Source organism: Schistocerca piceifrons, chromosome 6, assembly GCF_021461385.2.
Source record: "Schistocerca piceifrons isolate TAMUIC-IGC-003096 chromosome 6, iqSchPice1.1, whole genome shotgun sequence".
Lineage (NCBI taxonomy): Eukaryota > Metazoa > Arthropoda > Insecta > Orthoptera > Acrididae > Schistocerca > Schistocerca piceifrons.
In genome coordinates this window covers 279,876,246-279,902,702 of record NC_060143.1, presented here as the reverse complement: position 1 = coordinate 279,902,702, position 26,457 = coordinate 279,876,246, and the positions used below count along the sequence as shown (strand labels likewise).

Sequence of the window (26,457 nt, the reverse complement as noted above, 5' to 3'; positions counted from 1 at the left end):
GGTAAAAACACAGTCGGGCGTAGACATAGACCAACGAAAGTTAGAGATTAGTTATCACTGGACATTTTTTCCTAAAGTGTGCGACCCGCTGCTCATGTTGAGAAATCAGAAGCAACAATCTGTTTTACTTCGTACACACTTTTTAGAGGGCGCATATATATTCATTTACAAATAACCGTTTTCAACAGGCTGCGCTGTCATCTTCAAATCTTCAAAAGTTTTTGTTACAAAATGCACTCATCTTGGGCTGCAGCCTCACGCCAAATTGTCAAGTAGATAAAATGTAGCACATTATATAAAAGTTTATAATAAATAACATTTAATATAAACAAGCACGTTGTGCACTTTGCCATGGCCCTATATGTAGCGCTCACATGTGACTGTTAAGTCATAAGAGCACAGTAAACAATAAAATCACAGTAGCACATCTGCTTACGTTAGCACGACACTCTCTACCTATTGAATATCCACGTAAGATGGCGTTGAAGTACATTTTAAATGTTCCATTTGTTACATTTCATCTACTTAACAGCTTGGCGTCAAGTTCCAACACAAGACGAAAACATTTTACAAAAAAAATTTTAAAGTCCTGTGCATTGCAGCAAAGTCGGTCGGTCGAAACCCGTTGCTTTGCAAGTAAAGACATACTAATGGATCTTGGCTTTAGTCTTCAGCGTTTTTGAAAGTGAAATTAAGCAATGTTTAAGAAGGGCGTTGTACACTTATATCAATAATGTGGCCCATTATTAACACGTCCTAGTATAATAGTATCGCGACGGTTGCGAACTTTTGTTATGGGACATGTATGAATTTTTTCGTTACAGATACTAACGTAACTTCTGTAATCCAATCTACTTTTCAGAAACCAATCTTTGCGTTTTTGCAGTCGGTAAAACTCACCTGGCAGTAAGTTTAATTTATGGCAGTACCAGCACCGTTTGGTTGCTGTTTGCAAAGCTTAAGTTTTGACGTTACGTCAGGCACCGGCGCCTCACATTCAAAATTTTCCATCAGCTACGCAAAATTACACATTTCAAGACAGGAGTGCTCAAAATTGTAACTTTGTAGAAGATATGTCGGATCCTGTCAGCTGAGACCATAGTAACCACTCATCCGTTGGGGCTGAGGGCCTGTGAAAGATATATATATACTCTTTCCTCCCTGGAGGTCTAGAGCTCAAAACTTTCAAGCGATGCTGGGTCGGCGACATTCTGCTTAAGTTACGGCCCCATTGCAGTTTTACTCGACGTATAATTGACGCCCCATATGTGTATTTACGTGAGAGAAAGTGAACTTCTTAGCAAAGATTGCTGATAAACATTCTTAATTGTCGATTATCGGTTTCGGTAAGCATGGCTACGATCTTCATATAATTTTGGGCGAACTGTGTAATATGAGTCGCTTGTGCGCATCCCTTAGGATGGTCTCAGCATCCCTTAGGATAGTTTCTGGATAGTCGATTAGTCGTCTTGCCAGATTGGTAATCCTATCAAAGTAAATTTTGGTTGAGTTCGATCTGCTGCTTCTATCCTCCTGAATACAGGTTGTAAGAGATAATTGTTTACAACGTACCCCAGTGGTGAAGGGAAGGCCTTGCCGAAAGAATTGATACATTGTACCTGTGGTCTGTTAATTCGGAAAAGTCAAATTTGCCTACAAAAGGCACCTTTTATAGAAAGTATTCGGTAAAAAACTGTGAGTCTGACACACCTTACTGCTTCATTCGGCAGCTTCATGATGAATTACCTATTATTTCATTAATGGTCACAGTTATTGTTATATTTCGGTATTAGCTAAACTACTGCGAGAAATTCTTAGTTTGTAGTGAAAAATAGGGATCGCTACGAGTTTGCGTTTGGTGTGTGTTAGATCATATGTTGCTGCGAATAAAATTTAGATAAATTTAATTATTCATTAAACCTCGAAGACTACCACTAACTGTCTCCAGTTTGCGGAAAATGAGATGTCTCCTTCATGAACGCACACGCCAGTGAAAAATCCAGAATGAAATATTCATACATCCCTTGTGTCTCATAAATGGTCTGAGATATCCGAACAAGATTTTGGCAAATGATAGCACACAAAGAGCAGAGTGTTTTGCCATATGATTAATATGCGATGGTTCAAATGGCTCTGAGCACTATGCGACTTAACTTCTGAGGTCATCAGTCACCTAGAACTTAGAACTAATTAAACCTAACTAACCTAAGGACATCACACACATCCATGCCCGAGGCAGGATTCGAACCTGCGACCGTAGCGGTCGCTCGGTTCCAGACTGTAGCGCCTAGAACCGCACGGCCACTCCGGCCGGCTTAATATGCGAAACTTCCATATCTGTCGCGCTATTCAAGCAACTACAGATCGTTTTAAATGAATTAATGTAATTTTCAAGGACCATCAGTAGCCTGTGAAACGAGAATTGCTGTGGGTTTTGCAACCATGTAATTCAAAAAGCTGCACAATCATTTCTATACTGGGAACGGGTTCTCTTATAACTAGTGATACGTCTCGTCCTCAGTTGCTAGTTGAATAATACGCTGTTTTAGGATTTTGTCACCACTTCAACTGCAGTAAAATGTTAGTGAGATGTGCAGTGTTTGGGCAAATGAAGCAGTTGTTAATACATAAACAACAGAAGTGACATATTACTCAAAACGCGACATAGTCCATGATTCCATGTCGTCTTAAAGACATTCTTGGTATGGCTGATAACTTGTGACCAGTCCTGTGCTGTAACATTTGCAGTGACTTGTTTTGTCAGCATTTCAACCTCACTTAGCAAAACTTTCTTGTTTTTGACACATTACTTTTAACCTAGGCCCATATATTCTCAGTCGGATTTAAATGTGGATGATACAGATGAAGCCTGTTTAAACTATGCCCTTTAGCGTTAGCCCGTTCGTCGACCTGGTAGCGTCGAGGTTTTGGCTTGTGCAGTAACTTCACCTTACACAAGATAGGTTAAACTTTATGCAATGGAACATTTCTTTGTACCGAAAGAAAAATGGCAGCTTTCCTCCACAGCATTGTTGGAGCTTTATCCATCACAAACGAGTGGTACTGCGCATTGTCCACTGCTTCTTTTATTCGGAGGAATATTTTGTAGCAGAACATTATCTTCACAGCTGATGACCGTGTTCTTGGACGACCACTGTTACTGCGAATCTCGTGTTCAGAAGTCCTGCACTGTTACTATTAATGCAGCGCCAACACGAAACACTCGTTCACAACACCCGACGACTGTAAAACATTTCAACACCAGAAAATATCACTTTACTATGAGAGCTGATGAGCGCTGGTGTCTCTAAACCGCGACCCCACGTGGTATTGTTGATTCACGGCGTGGCAACAGGCACGCTGTACCAGGCGAACTGCCGGTGGTCTGGTAGGGAAAGCCGGCTCCCCGTTGGTGTTACCTGGGCAACGGCGTCATGTCCCCACCGCTGAGCCAAACGTCAAAAGTCGCAACTAATTTAAAACACAATATAGTGCCCTGTACCAAATTGTTCGAATGGACTTCCCCTGCACCGGTGTGATCCGTTGTAAACCATTATCGTTTACACTCTGTGTAGTATGTCCACATGGAGACTTCCATTTGTTGCACCACGTCAGGCGTGACAAAGACTTCAGCTCGCGAGCCGTAACCTGGCGCGCGCGCGCCGTAGCGCTCAGGTCGAACTGCACGTCCCCCCCACCCCCACCCGCTCCCCCCACCACCACGTCGCGCCGTCTCAGGGGGAAGAGGCAGTCTTTAAATGGCAATGCAGTTGTGCACACGAACTTGGTTACATATTTCCGAACAACATTGATGACAAACGAAACCAAATTTTAGCATCACTTAATTATTTTTGTCACATTGAAATCACAATACAATTTTCATCTAGTACAACCTGTCGGCATACAAACCGACAGACAATTTCACGGATTTTCACAGTCGGGATGTCACAAATCGTGATTTATTTAGTTTCATAATGGAAAAAAGCTTTTCACACACACGTTCCAATCGAAATATTCTAGCCGCGTGGGATTAGCCGAGCGGTCTGACGCGCTGCCGTCATGGACCGTGCGGCTGATCCCGGCGGAGGTTCGAGTCCTCCCTCGGGCATGGGTGTGTGTGTTTGTCCTTAGAATAATTTAGGTTAAGCAGTGTGTAAGCTTAGGGACTGATGACCTTAGCAGTTAACTCCCATAAGATTTCACACACATTTGAACATTTTGAAATATTCTATCACGTTTGCGAACTCATGATGGAGACACGGAAATTGTCCTCGACGAAAACAGTTTAGACATCCAGAACAGTTTTAATGTAAAAGGATTTGACTTTAAAATGGAAATTACATGCCAGGTAAATTGGTTACATATGCCCGTGCACAGCGGCGGTTTCGACTAGAACGGCAAACGGGTGCGAGAACAGTTCGAAAACAGATGTAAGACTGGAACTGTTCTCATAACAGTTTAGAGAACTATACTTGTAATTCTTTGCAGGCCACAATGAATTCGTCAACCTCGCGTTTTCTTCAAAGCCTCTGAGGTTAGGGAAATGGAATGTATTTTTTCTCAGAATTTGTCCCTTTCACAATGCTATTTTCGTTTTAAATGCATCCTCATCAAATTAAAAGTGGATTCTCATCTTGCAGTGTGTTACCGAACCTGTGAACGCCTGTCGTATAACGAACAAATAGCGAAGGCCGAACAGCGCTGACACCGCGATTCTGTCGGGCTGGAGAGTGTCGTGCCCCAGCCTCCCCGCGGTCCGGACACCACGGCCGCTTTCTGTGTCGACGGGCGCACTCCGTTTGCTTTCATCCACGGCGACTACGTTCAGCAGCATTCCCTGCGTTGTGGGAGCAGTGTTTTCACTGCGGAGCTGGTTGCTCTTTATCGTGCACTCGCTCACCTTTCCTCCTGCCCTGGGGAGTCATTTGTCATACGCAGTGACTCCCTGAGTGGATTGCAAGCACTCGACCAGTGTTTTTCTCGGGACCCTTTGGTGCGTCGTATTAAAGATGCTGTTTCTGCTCTCGCCGAGTGTGGTCGTTCAGCGACGTTTGTGTGGACCCCGGGTCACATCGGCATTCCAGGAAACGAACGTGTCGATCGGTTAGCCAAGCAGGCCACCACTTCGCCGCCCCTGGAGCTTGGTCTCGTGGAGAGAGACCTTCGGTCAGCCCTACATCGCAAGGTCCGCGATGTCTGGACCTTTGAATGGTCTGTCTTGATCACGCCAAATAAGCTCCGCATGGTAAAGTCGTCCACGGCCGTATGGAACTCATCCTTGAGGGGCACGCGTTGGGCTGAGTTGTTCTCTGCCGTCTCCGAATTGGACATACGCGGTTGACCCACAGCCGTGAGAACCCGCCCAAGTGTCGCTGTGATGCAGGGCTGACAGTGGTCCATCTTCTGATGGACTGCCCCCTTTTAGCCCCCTTGTGGCAGTCCTTTAATTTATCAGCTGCACTTCCTTTAATTCTAGGTGACAATGCCTCTATAGCTGACTCAGTTTTACGTTTTATCCGTGCAGCTGGGTTTTATCAATCACTGTAGTGTGGGCGCTCTCGCATGATTTCTCAGGCTACACCCACTCCAGCGACTTCTAACTGTGACGTGGATACCAAAATAGTGTCTTTTCTGGTAATAAGTTGTGTTGGTACTTCTATCAACGCTTTCCAGCTGGAGGTTCTTCGTTTGCAGTCGAGTGGTTGACCTTCTGATCCATCAACCACTGTAGTCTGTTTTACTCTAGTCAACTATTTGCTCTGCTCCTTTTAAGAGTCCTCTATTTTGTGTTATTGCCGTGTTCATTTTAGCTCTGTACCCCTTGGTGTTCCCTCCCTCTGGGTGCAGAGGTTACGCTTTTACTGTATAGGCCTTTTACAAGTATGTCTGTTTGGGACAGGGGACTGGTGACCTCGATGTTTAGCCTCCATCAAACCCCAAAACCAACCAACCGACCAACCTCGGCCGCTTGTAGTCAGGCACGCCGTGACAGGCCCTGCATTGGAGCATACCGTGGCACAGTGCCACGGTAGATACACTTCAGTGCCTTAAGATAAAGCCACAAAAGACGTCGAAATCGATTGCAAATTAAGAAACAGTACTGAGTGGAAAATTAGTATGAAAATAGCCTGTGCGTCTCCCACCGGAAGGCCCCAAGAGAAAGATTCACATTGTCGCCAAATCCAGGAGCACCTGTAGACAGCGGCCAAATCGTGCGTTGGCGGGGGCGTCAATGATAAACGGCGCTCGGCGAGCGGCTGTTTGCCGATGACTGCAGGCTGCCGCGAGGCCAAATTGAACTGCCGGGCACTTTGCGAGCGGGCGGCGGCAGCAGCAGCAGCAGCCAGTGATTGCGCCGCACAAAAGCCGCATCGACCGCGCCGGACATCAAAGGCGCACCGCGACCCGCGGGCGGCACAACACTGCAGCGCCTGCCTGCCTGGCTGGTTGCCTACCTACCTGGCCCGCCTGCGCCTGTGCTGAGCTGGGCTGTGCTGGCGAATTTTTTTAATAAAGCCGCGGCTGCTTGTTATTAATTAAAAAAGCGGCCCCAGGGCCCGAGAGCTACTTTGCGCCGGAAGCCCCGGTACGGGCGCGTCTGGCGACAGCGACACGAGTTCGTCTGGCACTGCCCCTTGTAACGGGCACTGCGGCGTGCCGAGCCCGTGTCGGCGGTCACGAGGGTGCAGCGCTACACGTACCCGCCCTCTTAGTGATCTGTGGTAACCCCCGGGCAGCAGAGGGAAGCGTTCATGACGCGCAAGGCTTACTTGGAAGTGGTGTCAAAATGACGTTTGACTCGATACGACGGCGGCGGTCGACAACTCCGGAGACGCCATACTGATTTCGTCGTTAATATCATAACTTGCGTGACGTGGTAGTATGACGTTCACAGCAAAGCTGCGTCGAAAGTTTTTCACTAACACCTCACCTTTGCTACAATTTCTTTTAACTAAATGTCGGTTAATGTAAACCCCTTCAGGATATTCTAAGATGATCGTGACCATATGATGATCTTCATATAGCATGTGTTTGGCATGGATATGGGTGTAGAAACGCAGAGCTATGGAGGCAAAGATAAACAGGTCCGTTCCCTCCTATATGCTGATTTTTCTAAACCTTTGTGTTTGCAACAGATTTTGTGACAGTCTTGTTATTGTAATGGAAGTATCTTCTGCAGTATTCGGTGTTACTTACACACATACTAGCTTCTGTGACTTGATACTGCTTAGAAATAAGGCGACTGGTTGTTGTTTTCAGTATCTAATTATTGTCCAGTGTGAAAGTAATACAGGATGTCTATAATTAATGTTGCAGTTTTGAAACGCAGTAGAATGATATTACTCTTCAGTATAACGTCAAATTTGAACTGCGTATTATTGACGGAGGGCGGGAACATCATGGAATAAAAAGATATAACAAACAGATACTGCTTTAAGCGTCTTAAGGTAAATGAAAAGTCTGGGATGGCTATGGTTTTTTACACCATCCGTACTGTTCAATGTGCACGACTGCACAAGTTCCACCGTCAACAGTTGTGGAACTATTATGTAGGTAAGCCCATCCACCATGGCAAGATCATACCACATCCGATGGGAAAAAATGGTTTTTAACTGTCCTGAGGCCAAAAGACCAAATAAATAGCAAAATAGCAGCTTTTGTCTTGGGGCTAGAAACAGAAAAAGCAGAAGAACATTGGTTTCCAATTGTCACGAGACTGGTGCAAGACACGTTCAATACACCATCCTCAGTTTTCTGTCACAAGTTGAAACTGAGAGACAATATATTCCACAACGGACAAGGGGTCACGTTAAGAATGCGTTGCACGATGCATGCCTTTAGTTCAGCTACGTTATCTTTCAGGTAAACCCAGAGCCAAAAGTCACACGGATTAAGATCAGGTGATCTGGACGGCCAACCGGTAGGGAAGACGGCTGGTAATGCAAGCATTTCCGAAATGCCTCTGCCAACAGCCACTTTATTGGCTGTGCAGTGGGTGGAGGGTCTCCATTTTGCATAAAAATGATCCTATCCCCACACCTTCGTCGTTAAAGGATTGAAATGACGTTGGTACGTAAAAAGACTCTCACACCGTTTACCAATATCGATACAGATAACGGGTCCCGCAGGACTCATTTCCTAGAAAAAGTACGCCCTACCACAAATCATGCAATCAGCCCGCACAAGTCACCTTTATAGAATGAAGTGGTACTGGTTGATGAGCATACGAATTTTCTGTTGTCGATCTTCTTCAGTTCTACATTTTGACATCTCCCCGGAGGTGGAAATGAGCTTCGTCTGTCAACACGATGTTTCATGGCCATTCACTGTCAACTGCAATGCGAGGAAGAAGTTCCAAAGCGAATGTTTGTTACTGGCAGGTCAGTAGAAAGCAACTGCTGAGCGTTGGTGATTTTGTATGGATAGCAATGCAGGATGTTTCGTAGGATCTTAGGCGCCGTACTCGCAGGCATGTACGACGTGCGGAAAACATCGAATCAACTGCTTTCCCCCTCCTCCAGATTGCACTTCAAGAGAACCTGTCTTTTCGAATTCTGTAATCATTTTCTCCACATTGCGTTCTTCATACCCTTGATTGTCTGGAAGTTCTGCAGGGCTACTTGTAAAAGAGCTCTACCAGCATCGCGGTATCCTTCATGGAGGCAGTCACGCCGGGCGTCTCGGACGCAAAACTGAGGAACAGCCGCTGTGCCGCACGTCTTTTGGTATGCTTATTCTGACGCTTTCAATGCCATCTATTGGTCAAATTTTCGTTATTTTTTCTCTCCTTGATGTTTCCTCCTATGTCATTAAATACTGTTCTAATTTGACGTTATTTTGAGCAGTGGTTCTCTTTCTTTATGGGTGACCCAAAATTTTCGTTTCGCAGGCCTTAGAGTCCAGAACCGGTATCCCAATCAGTCAAAATTGACGAGAGCATTGAGGTAATCATCCCAACAAAGCACCACGTTCTAGACGCCCATTTGGTAAAACCGCATGTCCTGCTGATTGAAGAAATCCGTAATTAATTGCTGCCCATCCTCCTCCACAGGAATCGGCTACCCTTGAAGGCATTTGTCAAGGGACCGAAGGCGTGAAAACCGCATGGGAAGTGATCAGCACTATAAAGCGAGTGCTCAAATGTGTTCACACTTCAGTCGGGGTAACTTCCGCGATACATTTGGGATTTGGGGGCGTGCGTTACCACGAAGCAGCAACATTCCTTGTCGCAGTTTTCCCGGACGTCTCGCCTTAATTACAGGCCGTAATTTCCCCGTTCCCCAGTGACCGAGACGCCAGGTTCCTAGATACAAAGAAGGAATAGGCCACGGTGACCAAAGAACAGGGTGATTCGCGACCATCGCGGAATTTCGCGCACCGTTCCACAATGGTGGTATTCGCCAGACATGATGCCACATACGCATTCTTCATTCCCCGATGGATGTCTACCGGTGTTTGTCCTTCGGCAACCAAGGAAAAAAATACTTCTTGCTTGGAAGCATTTGATGTAGTAACGTCGCCATAGATCGTTTCCGTTTTTAACGCACGCACCTCGGAAAGAGAGGAAAGCTACCCCAATCCTTTGCCGACATGTCGGTGCTTACACACTCGCTTCGGAGTCCTGCTACATTGCATATACGCTGCAGCGACGACCTTAAACTGTAAGCAGGCTATTTAGGTTTTTATGCTGGTAACGCCATGTAGCGCTGTATATGAAAATCACTGACTGTGCTGTGTGCACTGTGGCTGGTTGGCATTGTTGAAATATTTGCTATTGTAGTGTTGGGCAGTTGGATGTGAACTGCGCGTACCGTTGCTCAGTTGGAGGTGAGCCGCCAGCAGTGGTGGATGTGGGGAGAGAGATGGAGTTTTGAGAGCGGATGATCTGGATGTGTGTCCATCAGAGACAGTAAATCTGTAAGACTGGATGTGATGAACTGATATATATATATATATATATATATATATATATATATATATAATGACTTTTGAGCACTGTTAAGGTAAATACATTGTTTGTTCTTTATCAAAATCTTTCATTTGCTAACTATGCCTATCAGTAGTTAGTGCCTTCAATAGTTAGAATACACTCCTGGAAATTGAAATAAGAACACCGTGAATTCATTGTCCCAGGAAGGGGAAACTTTATTGACACATTCCTGGGGTCAGATACATCACATGATCACACTGACAGAACCACAGGCACATAGACACAGGCAACAGAGCATGCACAATGTCGGCACTAGTACAGTGTATATCCACCTTTCGCAGCAATGCAGGCTGCTATTCTCCCATGGAGACGATCGTAGAGATGCTGGATGTAGTCCTGTGGAACGGCTTGCCATGCCATTTCCAACTGGCGCCTCAGTTGGACCAGCGTTCGTGCTGGACGTGCAGACCGCGTGAGACGACGCTTCATCCAGTCCCAAACATGCTCAATGGGGGACAGATCCGGAGATCTTGCTGGCCAGGGTAGTTGACTTACACCTTCTAGAGCACGTTGGGTGGCACGGGATACATGCGGACGTGCATTGTCCTGTTGGAACAGCAAGTTCCCTTGCCGATCTAGGAATGGTAGAACGATGGGTTCGATGACGGTTTGGATGTACCGTGCACTATTCAGTGTCCCCTCGACGATCACCAGTGGTGTACGGCCAGTGTAGGAGATCGCTCCCCACACCATGATGCCGGGTGTTGGCCCTGTGTGCCTCGGTCGTATGCAGTCCTGATTGTGGCGCTCACCTGCACGGCGCCAAACACGCATACGACCATCATTGGCACCAAGGCAGAAGCGACTCTCATCGCTGAAGACGACACGTCTCCATTCGTCCCTCCATTCACGCCTGTCGCGACACCACTGGAGGCGGGCTGCACGATGTTGGGGCGTGAGCGGAAGACGGCCTAACGGTGTGCGGGACCGTAGCCCAGCTTCATGGAGACGGTTGCGAATGGTCCTCGCCGATACCCCAGGAGCAACAGTGTCCCTAATTTGCTGGGAAGTGGCGGTGCGGTCCCCTACGGCACTGCGTAGGATCCTACGGTCTTGGCGTGCATCCGTGCGTCGCTGCGGTCCGGTCCCAGGTCGACGGGCACGTGCACCTTCCGCCGACCACTGGCGACAACATCGATGTACTGTGGAGACCTCACGCCCCACGTGTTGAGCAATTCGGCGGTACGTCCGCCCGGCCTCCCGCATGCCCACTATACGCCCTCGCTCAAAGTCCGTCAACTGCACATACGGTTCACGTCCACGCTGTCGCGGCATGCTACCAGTGTTAAAGACTGCGATGGAGCTCCGTATGCCACGGCAAACTGGCTGACACTGACGGCGGCGGTGCACAAATGCTGCGCAGCTAGCGCCATTCGACGGCCAACACCGCGGTTCCTGGTGTGTCCGCTGTGCCGTACGTGTGATCATTGCTTGTACAGCCCTCTCGCAGTGTCCGGAGCAAGTATGGTGGGTCTGACACACCGGTGTCAATGTGTTCTTTTTTCTATTTCCAGGAGTGTATTTTATTCAGCCGGCAGTATTGGCGCACGGTGTATTGCAGTAGTTTGAGTAACGAAGATTTTTGTGAGGTAAGTGATTCATGAAAGATATAGGTTATTGTTAGTCAGATTGCGTTACGCTAAAAATATTGTGTGTCAGTTTTAAGCACAGTCATTTATAATTTTTCTAAAGGGAAGTTTCAAAACGGATACTTTTTCATCGCCCCCCCCCCCCCGCCCCCACCCCACCCTTACACCTTCACACTTCTCTGGAGCGCAGCTGTGTACTCCACGACAGTTCCGCCTGAGCGTCGACAAGGATTTTCGTTCTCTCTGATGATTGAGTTTGCATTTATGTTTACACTGTGTCTTCCTACATTTAATTAAATGTTGTAGAATCTTCTCGTGCAGGCGATCAGTTACAGTCGTAGCATCACTCCATTTTCCAAGACGATTATATGGCAACAAAAAGTAGTTAACACTGTTTTCAGTACATGATGAACCTGTGGGACCCAGGCGGATAACAGAGAAACTACGATCTTTTTCTCTTCAATTTGTACTCCACCACCTGGGAGTCCAGCAAGTTTTCACGACGCCACACTTGGTTTCCAGTCTCCATTTTGCCCTTCGTTAACGTTGGCTGTTCAACAGGTATTAGTCACCGTACAAATGACCGAAAACGTGCAGCCTACCCCCTCCCCCTCGTAATAGCAGTAATGGCTCCAGTGAATTCAGTCGCTGCGCCAGCTTTTTACGACCGGCGGACTGTATTTAGACGTAAAAAGGCCCGAATGGAAATACAAACAGCTGAACAGCTGCTGTTGCAAACGCTCGTGTTGCTTGCCGTCACTTGCACTTTCAAATTCCGTTCCAGTACATCACAACGCAATTTTCATCTCTGTTTTAAAGTCAGTTAAAACATTACTGCAAACTGCTGTTGGCTGGCACTGCCAACACCTTAAATTCTAGCAATGATTTTCCTGGTAATAGCTCTGTTGTATGTATATATATATATATATAGAGAGAGAGAGAACATAATTGTTGAAAGTAACGCGCTCTAATTCGGCCAGCAATTATCGCAGAATTACCGTGCCAAATTGGGCTATTATCCGTAATTGCTAAACAGTTAAAGTGTAGGAGAAAATTTGATATCTGGCGGCATTACTAACACGAAAGGGACACACCGGCCGAAAAAGGAGCAAAATCAGTGCCTTGGCCTGGACCCCCAAGCTAAGTACACCTCGCGCGAACCGCAGGCATCTAGAAAAAAACCTGTAAACAGTGTGTACGAGCAGAGGCGACTATGGAGTGTAACGCAGCTTGCTGGCACAAGTGATAGGTAGTACCCAGTGTGGTGTACCATTAACCGTTGTTTTATACTGAAGTAAATACCATTTTTGTTTATGTATGTATGTATATAAGCCTGGAGAAAGTGAAGCAATTTGTTTTTCTTCTTTCTAGGCATTAAGAGTTGGGTCCCGCAACAGTATTGGCAAATTTGGAATGACTGTGCTGATGTTTAGGAAGCAAAACAGCAATAGCTTTTTCTCTGTTTATAAAGTGGATCGAACCTCCCAATAACAAATGTAGCGGCACGTCTCTGAATTGCTTTGATGCCTTGCTTTAATCCGACCAACTGGGGATTCCAAACATTTCAGCAGTTACACCCGTAGTTGCTGCAAGACACGTTACAGCTATTTTGACGTTTTCCTACTCGGAAATATATTAAAAGTTGTACAGAACACAAAATAAATGGGCTGTCTTTGATACAGTCTTTAAAAGAATATGAAATACGTGGTTCCCTTATAGGAAAACTCATTTAGACTCAGTTCATTTACTCGCGAAATCATCATACTTCGCAGTCTCGTCGTACTCTCATGTTACACTCAGGTTTCGTTCTTCTCAACAACGAAATTCAAAGTCTTCCCTCTGGTTATTTCCTTTCAGCAGAAACAAACATACATTTGATAGATGTCCAGGAAACAACGAAGGAACATCGTCTGGTGTCAACTTGGGAATAGTTGTACTAACTGTTAGCAAAAGAACCATGTGCTACTCTAATTTTACCTTCAGTAACTACGTCGTTTTCGGAGAAATGTCCTGCAGAAGCAATAGAATGCTTCCCAGGTGTGAACTCTGTGGTGAATTGCTCGCACCCACTTAGCCCGAATATTTGCGTCTTGTGGAAACAAAAATACAGAAACGTTTTTTCCTGGTCCCGACCCCCTGCCCTTTAATTCACAGTACAACCTCTAATACACTCAATGATGGCTCGTACGAGCGTTTGCACGCGGTTTCCTTCAGAAGTGTGCCACATACCGAAGCACGACGTTAGGCCTGGATATTTAAGCCACGTGACTAAGTAGGGGAACGTGCCTGGTCACTACCGATTTCATCCCAATGTATGGTATATAGTATGCGAATGTTGTCATCACTTCTGCAAAATCTGGGAAATTTACAAGAGCAGTATACAGAATTTAGACTGATTTGATGAATCACTACGTGGAGAACAAAAAATTTCTTTTAACAAAGTCGTATGGAAGATATCCACAGTTACACGACAACATTTTTTCAAGATAAAGAATTGCCATTGTGCAGTCTCCCCAATTGAACTCCGCTAATGCAATCCAGGAATGTCAGTTTTTATTATCAGGCAAAGAATTTGACCAAAAAGTTTCAAAACTGCTCTTACCTTATCAAGAGAGCCAAAGACTGTATCAAAATACGTTCCATTGTACATCAGCAGCTATCCTTGCCAATACATGGTGAAATGATGCGTTCCGTGTGGCCTGCAGCCAAACTGTGAAATGAGAGGGAATGTGAGAGCGAACCTTTTATGAATGTAAATAAAGTTTTTTTTCTATATAAACTTTAAAAGAACCATGTAACTGTAAAAATGCGACGTTTATAGTGTGTTAAAGACGCCACAAAAATTATTTCTTGCCCTGTTTTTACGATAAATATCACCCCTGGCTGTGTAAGTTATCAGCTGTAAAGTAATGTATTTTTATATCTGTAGTTCTCGGGTATACCTTACAATCTCTTCCTGGAAATTTATTTCCATTCCCAAATTTTCCTTTGCCTTTTTCTGTTCAAGCCTTTTACGAAAATGTTAATGCATGCATATTGAACACTATTTCTGTTTATTTGCAGTGTAAGTAATGTAAAAATTGTAAATAAAAGTAACACAAATGGCTCATACCTCGCCCGCCTCGCCCCAAAATTTTCTCCAAACGTCTCGCCGCCTGGAACGCCCACTTGTCACTTGCGCAGCTGTCCAATGTCTGGGTGTACCATACATCTGGACTAAATCGGCGATGAGGAGCAGGCGTGGTCCCCTTGTGAGTCAGGCAGCATACCGCGAATGTCGCACACGAGAGGATTTTTTCCGCCTACTCATCCACATTAATAGCACGAAAGACCCGTTCCCAAAGATTGGAAAGTTACACAGATTACACCAATATTCAAGAAACGTAGTAGGAGTAATCCAGTTCATTACAGGCCCATATCGTTAACGTCGATATGCAGCGGAATTTTGGAACGTATATTGCGTTCGAACATTATGAATTACCTCGAAGGAAACTGTCTACTGAGACACAGTCAACACCGGTTTAGAAAACATCATTCTTGTGAAACACAGGTAGCTCTTTACTCACACGAAGTGTAGAGTACTATTGACAAGGCGTTTCAAATTTATTCCGTATTTCTAGATTTCCAGATGAAACCTTCCCGTCTCCTCTGTCCCTTTTGTTACGCAACCATCCCTTTTACAATAACCTATGAAACCTTCCCTTAGGATTTCTACCTCTTGCTTAATAATAACAAATGAAATTTTCCCTTTTAAATTAATCTTCTTTCTCAATCTTCACACACAAATTTAATTGCTGCTTATTAAAAGTGATTTTCTGATTATTTCGACGAAACATAGAATGTGTCGTCGTGGCCCTCAGTGGTTACCTGCAATAACCCAAAACTGTTCCTTATCTTCTTACTGTTACCGGATCGCCATCTGACTGCTACATCGAACTGCGACATGAACATACTTACGCTGTTCTACTATACTCTATTAGCTGCTGGTGGGCCGTCATAATAAGTGGCTGTATTTATTACCAAAGATGACGTTGTTCTTTAATAGCAAAGCTGCTTTTTACTGGCAGAACACTTACAAGAGGCAACAGATCTGCTAGACTGCGTAGACGACGCTTATCCATCCTCTTCTGGAGTTCTGCTGCCGTGGTGTGGAATCCCTACCAGGAAGGAGTAACGGAGCACATCATAAAAGTTCAAAGAAGAGCAGCACTTCTTGTGTTACCGTGAAATCGGGGAGAGTGTGTCACCGAAATGATGGACATCATTAAAACAAAGGAACTTTCCGTTGCCGTGGGAACTTCTCACGAAATTTCAGTCACCAACTTTCTCCTCCGAGTGCGCAGGTATTTCGTTGATGCCGACGTACATAGGAAGAAATGATCTGGTCATCGTAATAAAATAAGGGAAATCAGAGCTCGCACAGAAAGATATAGGTGTTTTTTTTTCCGCTTGCTGTTCGGTATGTAATAATAGAGAATTACTGTGAAGGTGGTTTGATGAACGCTCTGCCAGGCACTGAAGTGTGATTTGCGGAGTATCCATGTAGATGCAGACAGAGAATTTCTGCCCCAGCACTCATGGATGTCCTTACATTCGCTCGAGAAATAAACATTACGGCAAAGAAGAGCATTGACAAAAAGTGTTGCTGGTGTCCATTTGCATGCGATGGATCTGCTGTGTACTCGGAGAACAGGAGCCCCTGCGGCATCTAAAAAAATCTAAGTCTACAGTCTGCAAGCCACCGGAAGTTACTTCTGGTACCACTATCTTTACGCCACTTGCTCTACTGCATTCGTGAATGGAGCCTAGAAAGAATTATTGTCGGTAAATCTCCTTACCAGTTGTAACTTCCCTGATTTTACCGTCTTAATAGTTTTGGGAAAGATAACTTGAAGTAATAGGTTGCCCTAGTCTTCCTGTTATGTTCAGACTCTGAATTTCAATAGTAAAAGTATCTGTGATGCAGAACGCCTCTCTTGTACCGTCTGTCATTAGATACTACAGAACATTTGCGTAAGGGTCTCACTCGCTATCGCACCGAGCGAACGATCCCTTGGCGAAACTCTGCGCCCTACGTTATATGCCCTGCCTCTTATCTCTCTCTCTCTCTCTCTCTCTCTCTCTCTCTCTCTCTCTCTGTGTGTGTGTGTGTGTGTGTGTGTGTGTGTGTGTGTGTGTGTGTGTGTGTGTGTGTGTGTGTGTGTGTGTCCTGGTTAACGACCTAAGCTGATGAACAATTCTTGGTCGAGGAAATGTTATATTTATCGTGGAAGAATATCATTTCCGTAAGGTTCTTCCAATGAATCCGTGTGGTTCAGCTTTTTCTGTAGTTTTTTTCATCAGATCATTCCAGTTCAGGTCGGTTCAGCTGTTCGCTCCTGGGAGCTCCAGGGATCTTGCTGTTCGCAGTGATTTATAGCCAGTAGCATAACCAAACGGTAGTGGATCTCTTCGGCTATTTGTGAGCAACACATTTCACTTCTTCACGTTGAGGGTCCACTGCCAATCCTGCCGGGTTTTCGATCTGCTCTCGGTCTCGAATGTCGCTTCGTCTTAGCATTTTCAGTGTCGACACTCAAATGGAGCACATACTACGAAAGATTTCCTTCCCGACCGAGCACAGTTTCCCTGATGGCCTGCCCCCTACACAGAGTCGCCACGTGCAGCGCCAGCGACGCACAGAAGCGAATGTGTCGGCGAGTCCCGCGCCGCGCCCTCTGTCGTAACTGCGGTGCCGCTGCCGCCGCACGCAGTGTGTGTGTGTGTGTGTGTGTGTGTGTGTGTGTGTGTGTGTGTGTGTGTGTGTGTGTGTGTCGCAAGCGCCGGCCCCACACACTATCTGTTTCTGCTCTCCTCTCCTCGCCGCACTCTGGCCGCCTCGCCGTCCTCGCCCGCCTTATCTGCCGCCGAACAGCCGATAAGCGCAGCCGCGGCGCCGCCGCAAGCCGCGCCTCAGTGACCTCCCGCACAGAGACGGCTGCAACGCTGCCATTCTGCAGGTGACGAATGCCGCCCGCATACAGCAGGTAACTCTGTTAACGCCGCCCGAACCGTTTCGCTCGCGGGTATCGGCCGACAGTTGTGAAACTAGATTCACACCCGGGCGTAGGCTGCTGAAAGTCAGTAACCTGTTGCTGATGTGTGTTACTGCCACAGATACCAATCCACAGTTGCTACAAATCACTGACTTTCTATTTCTCCGTCGAATTCTCAGTTAGAAGGTTACCTACCACCAGTAAGACGTCACGTTAACTGAGGACACATACCCAGGATTCTGTAGTCACTTCTATTGGCTCATTTCATCCACAACTTGTGTCGGTATGCCCCCACTTCCGCGTCGGCAGTTGCCACGTGGCCCCACTTCCGCGTCGGCAGTTGCCACGTGGCCCCACTTCCGCGTCGGCAGTTGCCACGTGGCCCCCCCTTCCGCGTCGGCCGGTGCAGCACTGCCTGCGCTTCTGGCTCAGCGAATGCAGACATGCCTCCACGCTGCCGCACATTATCTGCATGTCCCCTGTCAGCACATGAAATCTCAGTATTCGTGGTGGCTACTATAAGCATGCATTTTCTGCGTTTCCACAAACTTCGTTTGCTCACTAGCGCCGTTCGGCATGTTTGAACCATATTTTCAAAGGGAGCTATGGTCAGCACGCAGAGACTGCGTTTCCATTGTGGATACTATCGGCTTTAGTTACCCGCATTTGCACAGTTGCTACTGTTGGCATGGCTTAATTGCATTTCCACAACGGCTGCTTTTGGTATGCATATCTGCAATTCTATAATGACTTGTACTTCGACCTGCAAGTATGTGATATTACTTACACGCCTCATTACCGCTTACGTTTTGAGTCCCATAGTGCTCAGAGCCATTTGAACCATTTTGAACCACTTAAGTTTCACTTTCGCCATTTCGGCAAACCATTCCTCACGTTACTCTCCCCTCTTCACGTTTATAGCTTATTTTCCAAAATTTCCTTCCCCTGTGCAAAGGAAAGTGCTAATTTACTTTCAGGTAGAACCGTCCGTCGCTTTTCTGCTGCATATATTGAAATTCTACTCCATCCCCTTCTTTAGTTTAGATTAATCTTACTGAGTTTTAAACTTGTTTTTGTACATTAATTTTTATTACCCAAATAATGGCATAAATTGCAAAGAACCCTCAAAGTTGTCATATTAATTTCCTTCATTCCTTGATGAGTAGTTCAGACTCAAAGTTCATTGTCAAATCATCCAATAAACTATGCAGTAACACATACGAGGCAGCCACACGAACGTTCAATGTAGTTGAACATATCTCTCGTATGAAGCATTAAAAGGCTCAAATTCATTCACTGAATGAGGTGAACGATGTTTAGCCCTATGTTGATCTATACTAAAGATACGTTTAATTACAATGAGCATTCATGTAGCCGTCGTAACGTCTTACTGCACAGCTTATTCGGTGTTTTATTAATGGGTATAGGCTCGAAACAAGTCATCCAGTAGTAAAGGAAATAAATATTAAAACTTTGATGGTTTCTTGCAATTTATTCAGTTATTTGGTTAACCAGAATAACTGCTGATGTCATGCCTTCTAGAATCCTGAAAATTAATACATTTTTATTACCTTTGCTTTAAAGTTTGTTGCTGCGTTAATGTGTCTTGTAACTAACGTATTCAGCTGTTTACCTTTTATTCTACTTAATGTTTGGCCTTACTCACACGTTATATTTCCATTAGGCGTTACATATATAATGTGTGGGTGAACTCGTAAAGTGTCTCCATTGTTACTGATCATCAGGTGATGGCTGTGTAATTTTGCTCCACCTGCGCTATCTTTTTCAAGAGAGTACAGTACGCCAGGAAGCTTGTAGGCATAGTAAGAAAGGCGCCAGCTCATTCTGTTACACATGCTACAGTGTGTAGAAAGAGGGGATTTGATTACAGCGGTTGCTCGATAAGGAGCTTTCTAAATGCAAAGCTTAATTCCTTACTAAACACTATGTAAGAACATCTTCTCAATTCGCGCTTCCGCGCTGAGAACTTTTCTGCCTTCTTTGCATAGCTAGCCAGTTTTAAGCACTCCAACTTTGTCAGTGTTGCGTCTCAAGTTCTTACACGTTAGAGATAAATTCTCATCTCATCCCGCGCTCAAGAAGTTTCCTTTAACACCTCCCCGACCTCGCCTGTTCCCGCGGAATTACTGCGAAGCGCGTAACCTCCGTGGTTTCCTGCAGGAACGGCGCGGTTTAGTGGGACGCCCAACCGCCACGTAGCGGGCTGCACTTCGCCCCACGCTGCTTAGGCGCCCGCGTAGTGTCGACAGGATAAGGAGGAGATCCTTTCAACACACCTGCTCCAAACCCACCTCACATCAGACTTCACAAACTTGGCTGCATGGAAGCTGTCGCATAAAGAAACGATTGCAACCGTAAAGCTTTAACTCATTTTCGGAAAACAGCAAGTGTGGTCGTTTTTCCTATTTTGCCTAAATTTTATTTGTACTGTAGTTAACTTGACATATCTTAGTTAATTCGTCGTAATTTTCTCCTCACGGGCGTCACTAACTACTTCGTATTTGCTGCAAAACTCACTTAGCCAGAAACCATTTTTGTTCGTTGCAGGACGTCGTCTTTCCTTGCTCTTACAATCCACCTTATCAATAGTTTCTTGTAACGATCAGATTGCGAAGCTTCATCATTTTATTTCCCTCTTCATATGTATCAGTCGATCGCACCCTTTCAAAATTTTTCCAAACAGTTTTCATGAATTGTTTAAAGTCTGAAGATTTAATTTCTGGAAGTTAGTACCTGCTTCCTTTCCACAAGGCTTTTTGCCTTGCGGAATATTTGCTACGATGTCCTTTGTGCACCTTTGTTCGTTCATTCAACTTCAGAAATGGGAAAACGCGTCCATTTCTTCGAGAGATGTGGCTCTATACAAAAAAATACTAAGGGTAATTTTTTGGAGAAGTGTTCGAAATGAAAATAGTAATTCTCTGTAATATTTGTTTTGCTTGCATCATAATAAGGACTCGGATCGGTAGCTTTTCAATAAATATTAGAGAACGTCAATGAGCAACTTCTAAGTACGATTATGTAGATCACAGATAATTTTAATTCATTTGTGCCCTCGTTGTTTCACTTTCTTCCCAAGGAGGAGACAGTGAATACAAAGTTCATTTCTAATACCCCACTGAAATAGATCAGACGTACTCTCTCTGTCTCTCTCTGTCTCTCTCTGTCTCTCTCTCTGTCTCTCTCTCTCTCTGTCTCTCTCTCTCTCTGTCTCTCTCTCTCTCTGTCTCTCTCTCTCTCTGTCTCTCTCTCTCTCTGTCTCTCTCTCTCTCTGTCTCTCTCTCTCTCTGTCTCTCTCTCTCTCTGTCTCTCTCTCTGTCTCTCTCTCTGTCTCTCTCTCTGTCTCTCTCTGTCTCTCTCTGTCTCTCTCTGTCTCTCTCTGTCTCTCTCTCTGTCTGTCTCTCTCTCTGTCTCTCTGTCTCTCTCTCTGTCTCTCTGTCTCTCTGTCTCTCTGTCTCTCTGTCTCTGTCTCTCTCTCTCTGTCTCTCTCTCTTTTTTTGTCTGCCATTAGTCGTATATCATACACAGAAGGTTTAATCGGCCATTACATACGTCGGCATGCGCAGTTATAAATATGATAGAAAAATTGTTGTTAAAGACCGCACACCAGTGAGTTGTGCGAATCGAAAGCGAAATTTTCGCTTTGTACCTCCTAACATGTTCACAATTTCCATTGAATTAAAACAAGTACACCAACGGATTTTAAGGAATGTTAAGACAGTCGAAGTAGTAAGGACACACAGTAGAAATGAGAGTTCTACATTCAGTGAATGAATGTACTCGGAGCAGTCTCTAAGAAGGTCGATTATGAAAGGTGAAAACATTACCAGATAAGGATTTGAACCCGTCCACTTGCCATTTCATGGGTCGCAAACACCACTTTAACAGAAATGAAGAGAGGTGAGGGTTATGTCTGTGATACTGCTGTCGATGGCATTGAGTATGCCCGATACAAGAATGGTGCTATGTAATGGCAGAGGTGTCACCGTCAAAATTACTGAATACCGTTTCAACTTGTCGCAAATGGTTGACATTAAGAGCGATATGAGAATTCAGTACTCTCATGAAATCGGTCTCTTCGGTGTATTCCATTATCCTATTCTCCTCTTCCTCCCCCGCCTCCTCCCCCCCCCCCCCCCCCAATGATGCAAAAATTTGCAATACAATGTTATTCTTACTGGTTACATTTCGTGGCATACCCTCAAAACTATTCAGAATTTTGTTATTTTATTATCTTTCCGTCGAATTAGAAGTTCAACCAAACTACTCTGAATATATACGTCAGCAGTTTGTATAGGAGGTCGTGCTGAAAACTAACACCTCCGAATTTTTTGTGTGTGAACTCTCAAAGATTTTCAAATAAATTTCATAGTAGTATGGGAATAGCTATTATGGACGCTATGACAATAGTAAAATAGCCACAGGTATTTTTGTGACCGCTCTTTTTAATGACGCGTTTCGAAAATATCGGATTCGGATAACAGGCGTTTTCAAAACCAATTAAAAGTTCCGAACACTTTGTACAAATGTGGTACAGCCAGATGTTATACTTAACAATTAAGGGAACACACACTATACAATGTACTGAGTCAACTTGAGTGTGCCATATTGAATAGGAACTAAACATCAGTGGCTGAACAGGAAATTAAAGTCACCGTAAGTTAAAGCAACGAATGCCAAAAAACTCGTACAGAAAGACAGTAATCGCAAGCATAACGGTAAAGAAGTCATGTGCATAGTTTTCTATCTTGCAGTAAAAATTACAGTAGACGTAATCAAGTCATAAACTGCCTTTGTTAGGGGTAGGGCCAGTCAGAAACGTTTATTTAGGTTCCCGGATACGTTTTGGTAAGGCACGAAACACAATGACAGGAATATTGTTTGTACATGTTGTCACACACCAAAATGTGACAACAAACAATTACGAGCGTACGCAAGAATATCGTAATCTATATAAAAAGATATAACAAACTTGCAGGTTCCATATCTCTATCATTACACACTGCAGAGTCAAAGAAACTGGAACACCTGCCTAATATCGTGTAGGGTCCCCGCGAGCACGCAGAAGTGCCGCAACACGACGTGGCATGGACTCGACTGATGTCTGAAGTAGTGCTGGAGGGAACTGGCAACATGGATCCTGCAGGGGTGCCCATAAATCCGTAAGAGTACGAGGGGGTGGAGATCTCTTCTGACAAGGGAACCTCCCCATAGCACCCCCCTCAGATTTAGTTATAAGTTGGCATAGTGGATAGGCGTTGAAAAACGGAACACAGATCAATCGAGAAAACAGGAAGAAGCTGTGTGGAACTATGAAAAAAATAAGCAAAATATACAAACTGAGTAGTCCATGCGCAAGATAGGCAACATCAAGGACAGTAAGAGCCCAGGAGCGCCATGGTCCCGTGGTTAGCGTGAGCGGATGCGGAACGAGAGTTCTTTCGTTCAAGTCCTCCCTCGAGTGAAAAGTTTACTTTTTTTATCTTCTCAAAGTTATGATCTGTCCGTTCGTTCATTGACGTCTCTATTCACTGTAATAAGTTTAGTATCTGTGTTTTGCGACCGCACCGCAAAACCGTGCGATTATTAGACGAAAGGACGTGCCTCTCCAATGGGAACTGAAAACATTTGATCGCAAGGTCATAGGTCAACCGATTGTTCCACAGGAAAACACGTCTGATATATTCTATACGACACTGGTGACGGCATGTGCGTCACATGACAGGAATATGTTGTTGACCCACCTAACTATGTGACAATCACTCCCAAAAAAGTGATGAAAACAACGGACAGACAGATAATAATTGTCTGAAAATAAAAAATTAAACTTTTCCCTCGAGACTTGAACTAAGGACCTCTCGTTCCGCAGCCGCTCACGCTAACCACTGGACCACGGCGCTCCTGAGATCATATTGTGTTTGATGTTGCCTATCTTGCGCATGGACTACTCAGTTTGTATATTTTGCTTATTTTTTTCATAGTTCCACACACCTTCTCCCTGTTTTCTCGATTGACCTGTGTTCCGTTTTTCAAGGGCTATCCACTGTGCCCACTTATAACTAAATCTGAGGGGGGTGCGATGGGGTGGTTCCCTTGTGAGCAGCACGTTGCAAGACATCCCAAATACGCTCAATAACTTTCATGTCTGGGGAGTTTGGTGACCAGCGGAAGCGATTAAACTCGGAAGCGTGTTTCTGGAGCCACTCTGTAGCAATTCAGGAGGTGTGGGGTGTCGCATTGTCTTGCTGGAATTGTCCAAGTCCATCGAAATCCACAAAGGTCATGAGTGGATGCACACTAAAACAGGATGCTTACGTACGTAAAACCTGTCGGAGTCGTATCTAGACATATCAAGGGTCCCATATCACTCAGACTGCACACGCCCCACACCATTACAGAGTCTCCATCAGCTTGAACAGTCTCCTGCCGACATGCAGGGTCCATGGATTCATGAGGTTGACTCCATACCCGTACACGTCCATCGTATCGATAAAATTTGAAACGACACTCGTCCGACCAGGCAACATGTTTCCAGTCATCAACTGTCCACTGTCGGTGTTGACAGGCCAGTCGAGGCTTAAATCTTAGTGTCGTGCAGTCATCAAGGGTACACGAGTGGGCCTTGGGCTCCAGAAGCCCACATCGATGAAGTTTCGTTGAATGGTTCGCACGCTGACACTTGTTGACGCCCCAGAATTGAAATCTGAAAAAAATTGCGGAATGGTTGCACTTCTGTCACATTGAACGACTCTCTTCAGTTGTTATTGGTCCCTTCTTGCAGGATTTTTTTCCAGCCACAGCGATGTCGGGGATAAGATGTTTTACAGAATTCCTGATATTTACGACACGCTCGTGAAAAGAAAAGATCGTACGGGGAAATACCCACTTCGTCGCTACCTGGGAGATGCTGTGTCCCATCGCTCGTGTGCCGACAGTAACACCACTTTCAAACTCACTTAAATCTTGACAACCTGCCATTCCAGTAGCAGTAACCGATCTAAGAATTGCACCGGACACTTGTTGTATTATACAGGCATTGCCGATAGCAACGCTGTATTCTGCCTGTTTACACATCTCTGTATTTGAATACGCATGCCTATACCAGTTTCTTTGGCGCTTCAGTGTACAACTGTATAAAGATCATAGCAAACATGCACATACACTCCTGGAAATTGAAATAAGAACACCGTGAATTCATTGTCCCAGGAAGGGGAAACTTTATTGACACATTCCTGGGGTCAGATACATCACATGATCACACTGACAGAACCACAGGCAGATAGACACAGGCAACAGAGTATGCACAATGTCGGCACTAGTACAGTGTATATCCACCTTTCGCAGCAATGCAGGCTGCTATTCTCCCATGGAGACGATCGTAGAGATGCTGGATGTAGTCCTGTGGAACGGCTTGCCATGCCATTTCCACCTGGCGCCTCAGTTGGACCAGCGTTCGTGCTGGACGTGCAGACCGCGTGAGACGACGCTTCATCCAGTCCCAAACATGCTCAATGGGGGACAGATCCGGAGATCTTGCTGGCCAGGGTAGTTGACTTACACCTTCTAGAGCACGTTGGGTGGCACGGGATACATGCGGACGTGCATTGTCCTGTTGGAACAGCAAGTTCCCTTGCCGGTCTAGGAATGATAGAACGATGGGTTCGATGACGGTTTGGATGTACCGTGCACTATTCAGTGTCCCCTCGACGATCACCAGTGGTGTACGGCCTGTGTAGGAGATCGCTCCCCACACCATGATGCCGGGTGGCCCTGTGTGCCTCGGTCGTATGCAGTCCTGATTGTGGCGCTCACCTGCACGGCGCCAAACACGCATACGACCATCATTGGCACCAAGGCAGAAGCGACTCTCATCGCTGAAGACGACACGTCTCCATTCGTCCCTCCATTCACGCCTGTCGCGACACCACTGGAGGCGGGCTGCACGATGTTGGGGCGTGAGCGGAAGACGGCCTAACGGTGTGCGGGACCGTAGCCCAGCTTCATGGAGACGGTTGCGAATGGTCCTCGCCGATACCCCAGGAGAAACAGTGTCCCTAATTTGCTGGGAAGTGGCGGTGCGGTCCCCTACGGCACTGCGTAGGATCCTACGGTCTTGGCGTGCATCCGTGCGTCGCTGCGGTCCGGTCCCAGGTCGACGGGCACGTGCACCTTCCGCCGACCACTGGCGACAACATCGATGTACTGTGGAGACCTCACGCCCCACGTGTTGAGCAATTCGGCGGGACGTCCACCCGGCCTCCCGCATGCCCACTATACGCCCTCGCTCAAAGTCCGTCAACTGCACATACGGTTCACGTCCACGCTGTCGCGGCATGCTACCAGTGTTAAAGACTGCGATGGAGCTCCGTGTGCCACGGCAAACTGGCTGACACTGGCGGCGGCGGTGCACAAATGCTGCGCAGCTAGCGCCATTCGACGGCCAACACCGCGGTTCCTGGTGTGTCCGCTGTGCCGTGCGTGTGATCATTGCTTGTACAGCCCTCTCGCAGTGTCCGGAGCAAGTATGGTGGGTCTGACACACCGGTGTCAATGTGTTCTTTTTTCCATTTCCAGGAGTGTAGTTTTATAATGATAGGGATATGAAACCTGACCGTTTGTTTTATCTTTTTATGTATATTATGATATATCCGTGTACACGCATTATTGTTCGGTGTCATTTTGTGGTTGTACAACAACATGTACATACAATATTCCTGTCATTTTTTTAATTTAATTTTATCCATATTTCGGAGCTTCAAACGTGACTATGCAATACATTGGAAGTATGAATTAACAAACACCTTCGGTCACAAGTTTTCCT

At 45.6% G+C, this 26,457-nt stretch overlaps 1 protein-coding gene across 14 annotated transcripts in view; it reads left to right on the top strand.

Annotated features, from left to right (window-relative positions):
* LOC124802672 (CUGBP Elav-like family member 2) overlaps positions 1 to 26,457 on the top strand; it is an 858,657-nt gene that overhangs the window by 45,114 nt on the left and 787,086 nt on the right. The window contains exon 1 of one of the 14 annotated variants that reach the window (XM_047263585.1): positions 17,549 to 17,606. The exons of the other annotated variants lie outside the window; for them this stretch is intronic. Within the exon in view, the coding sequence (XP_047119541.1) occupies positions 17,587 to 17,606 (20 nt within the window). The 5' untranslated portion in view covers positions 17,549 to 17,586. Of the gene's footprint in view, positions 1 to 17,548; positions 17,607 to 26,457 lie in introns of those variants that run through there. 14 annotated transcript variants of the gene reach the window in all.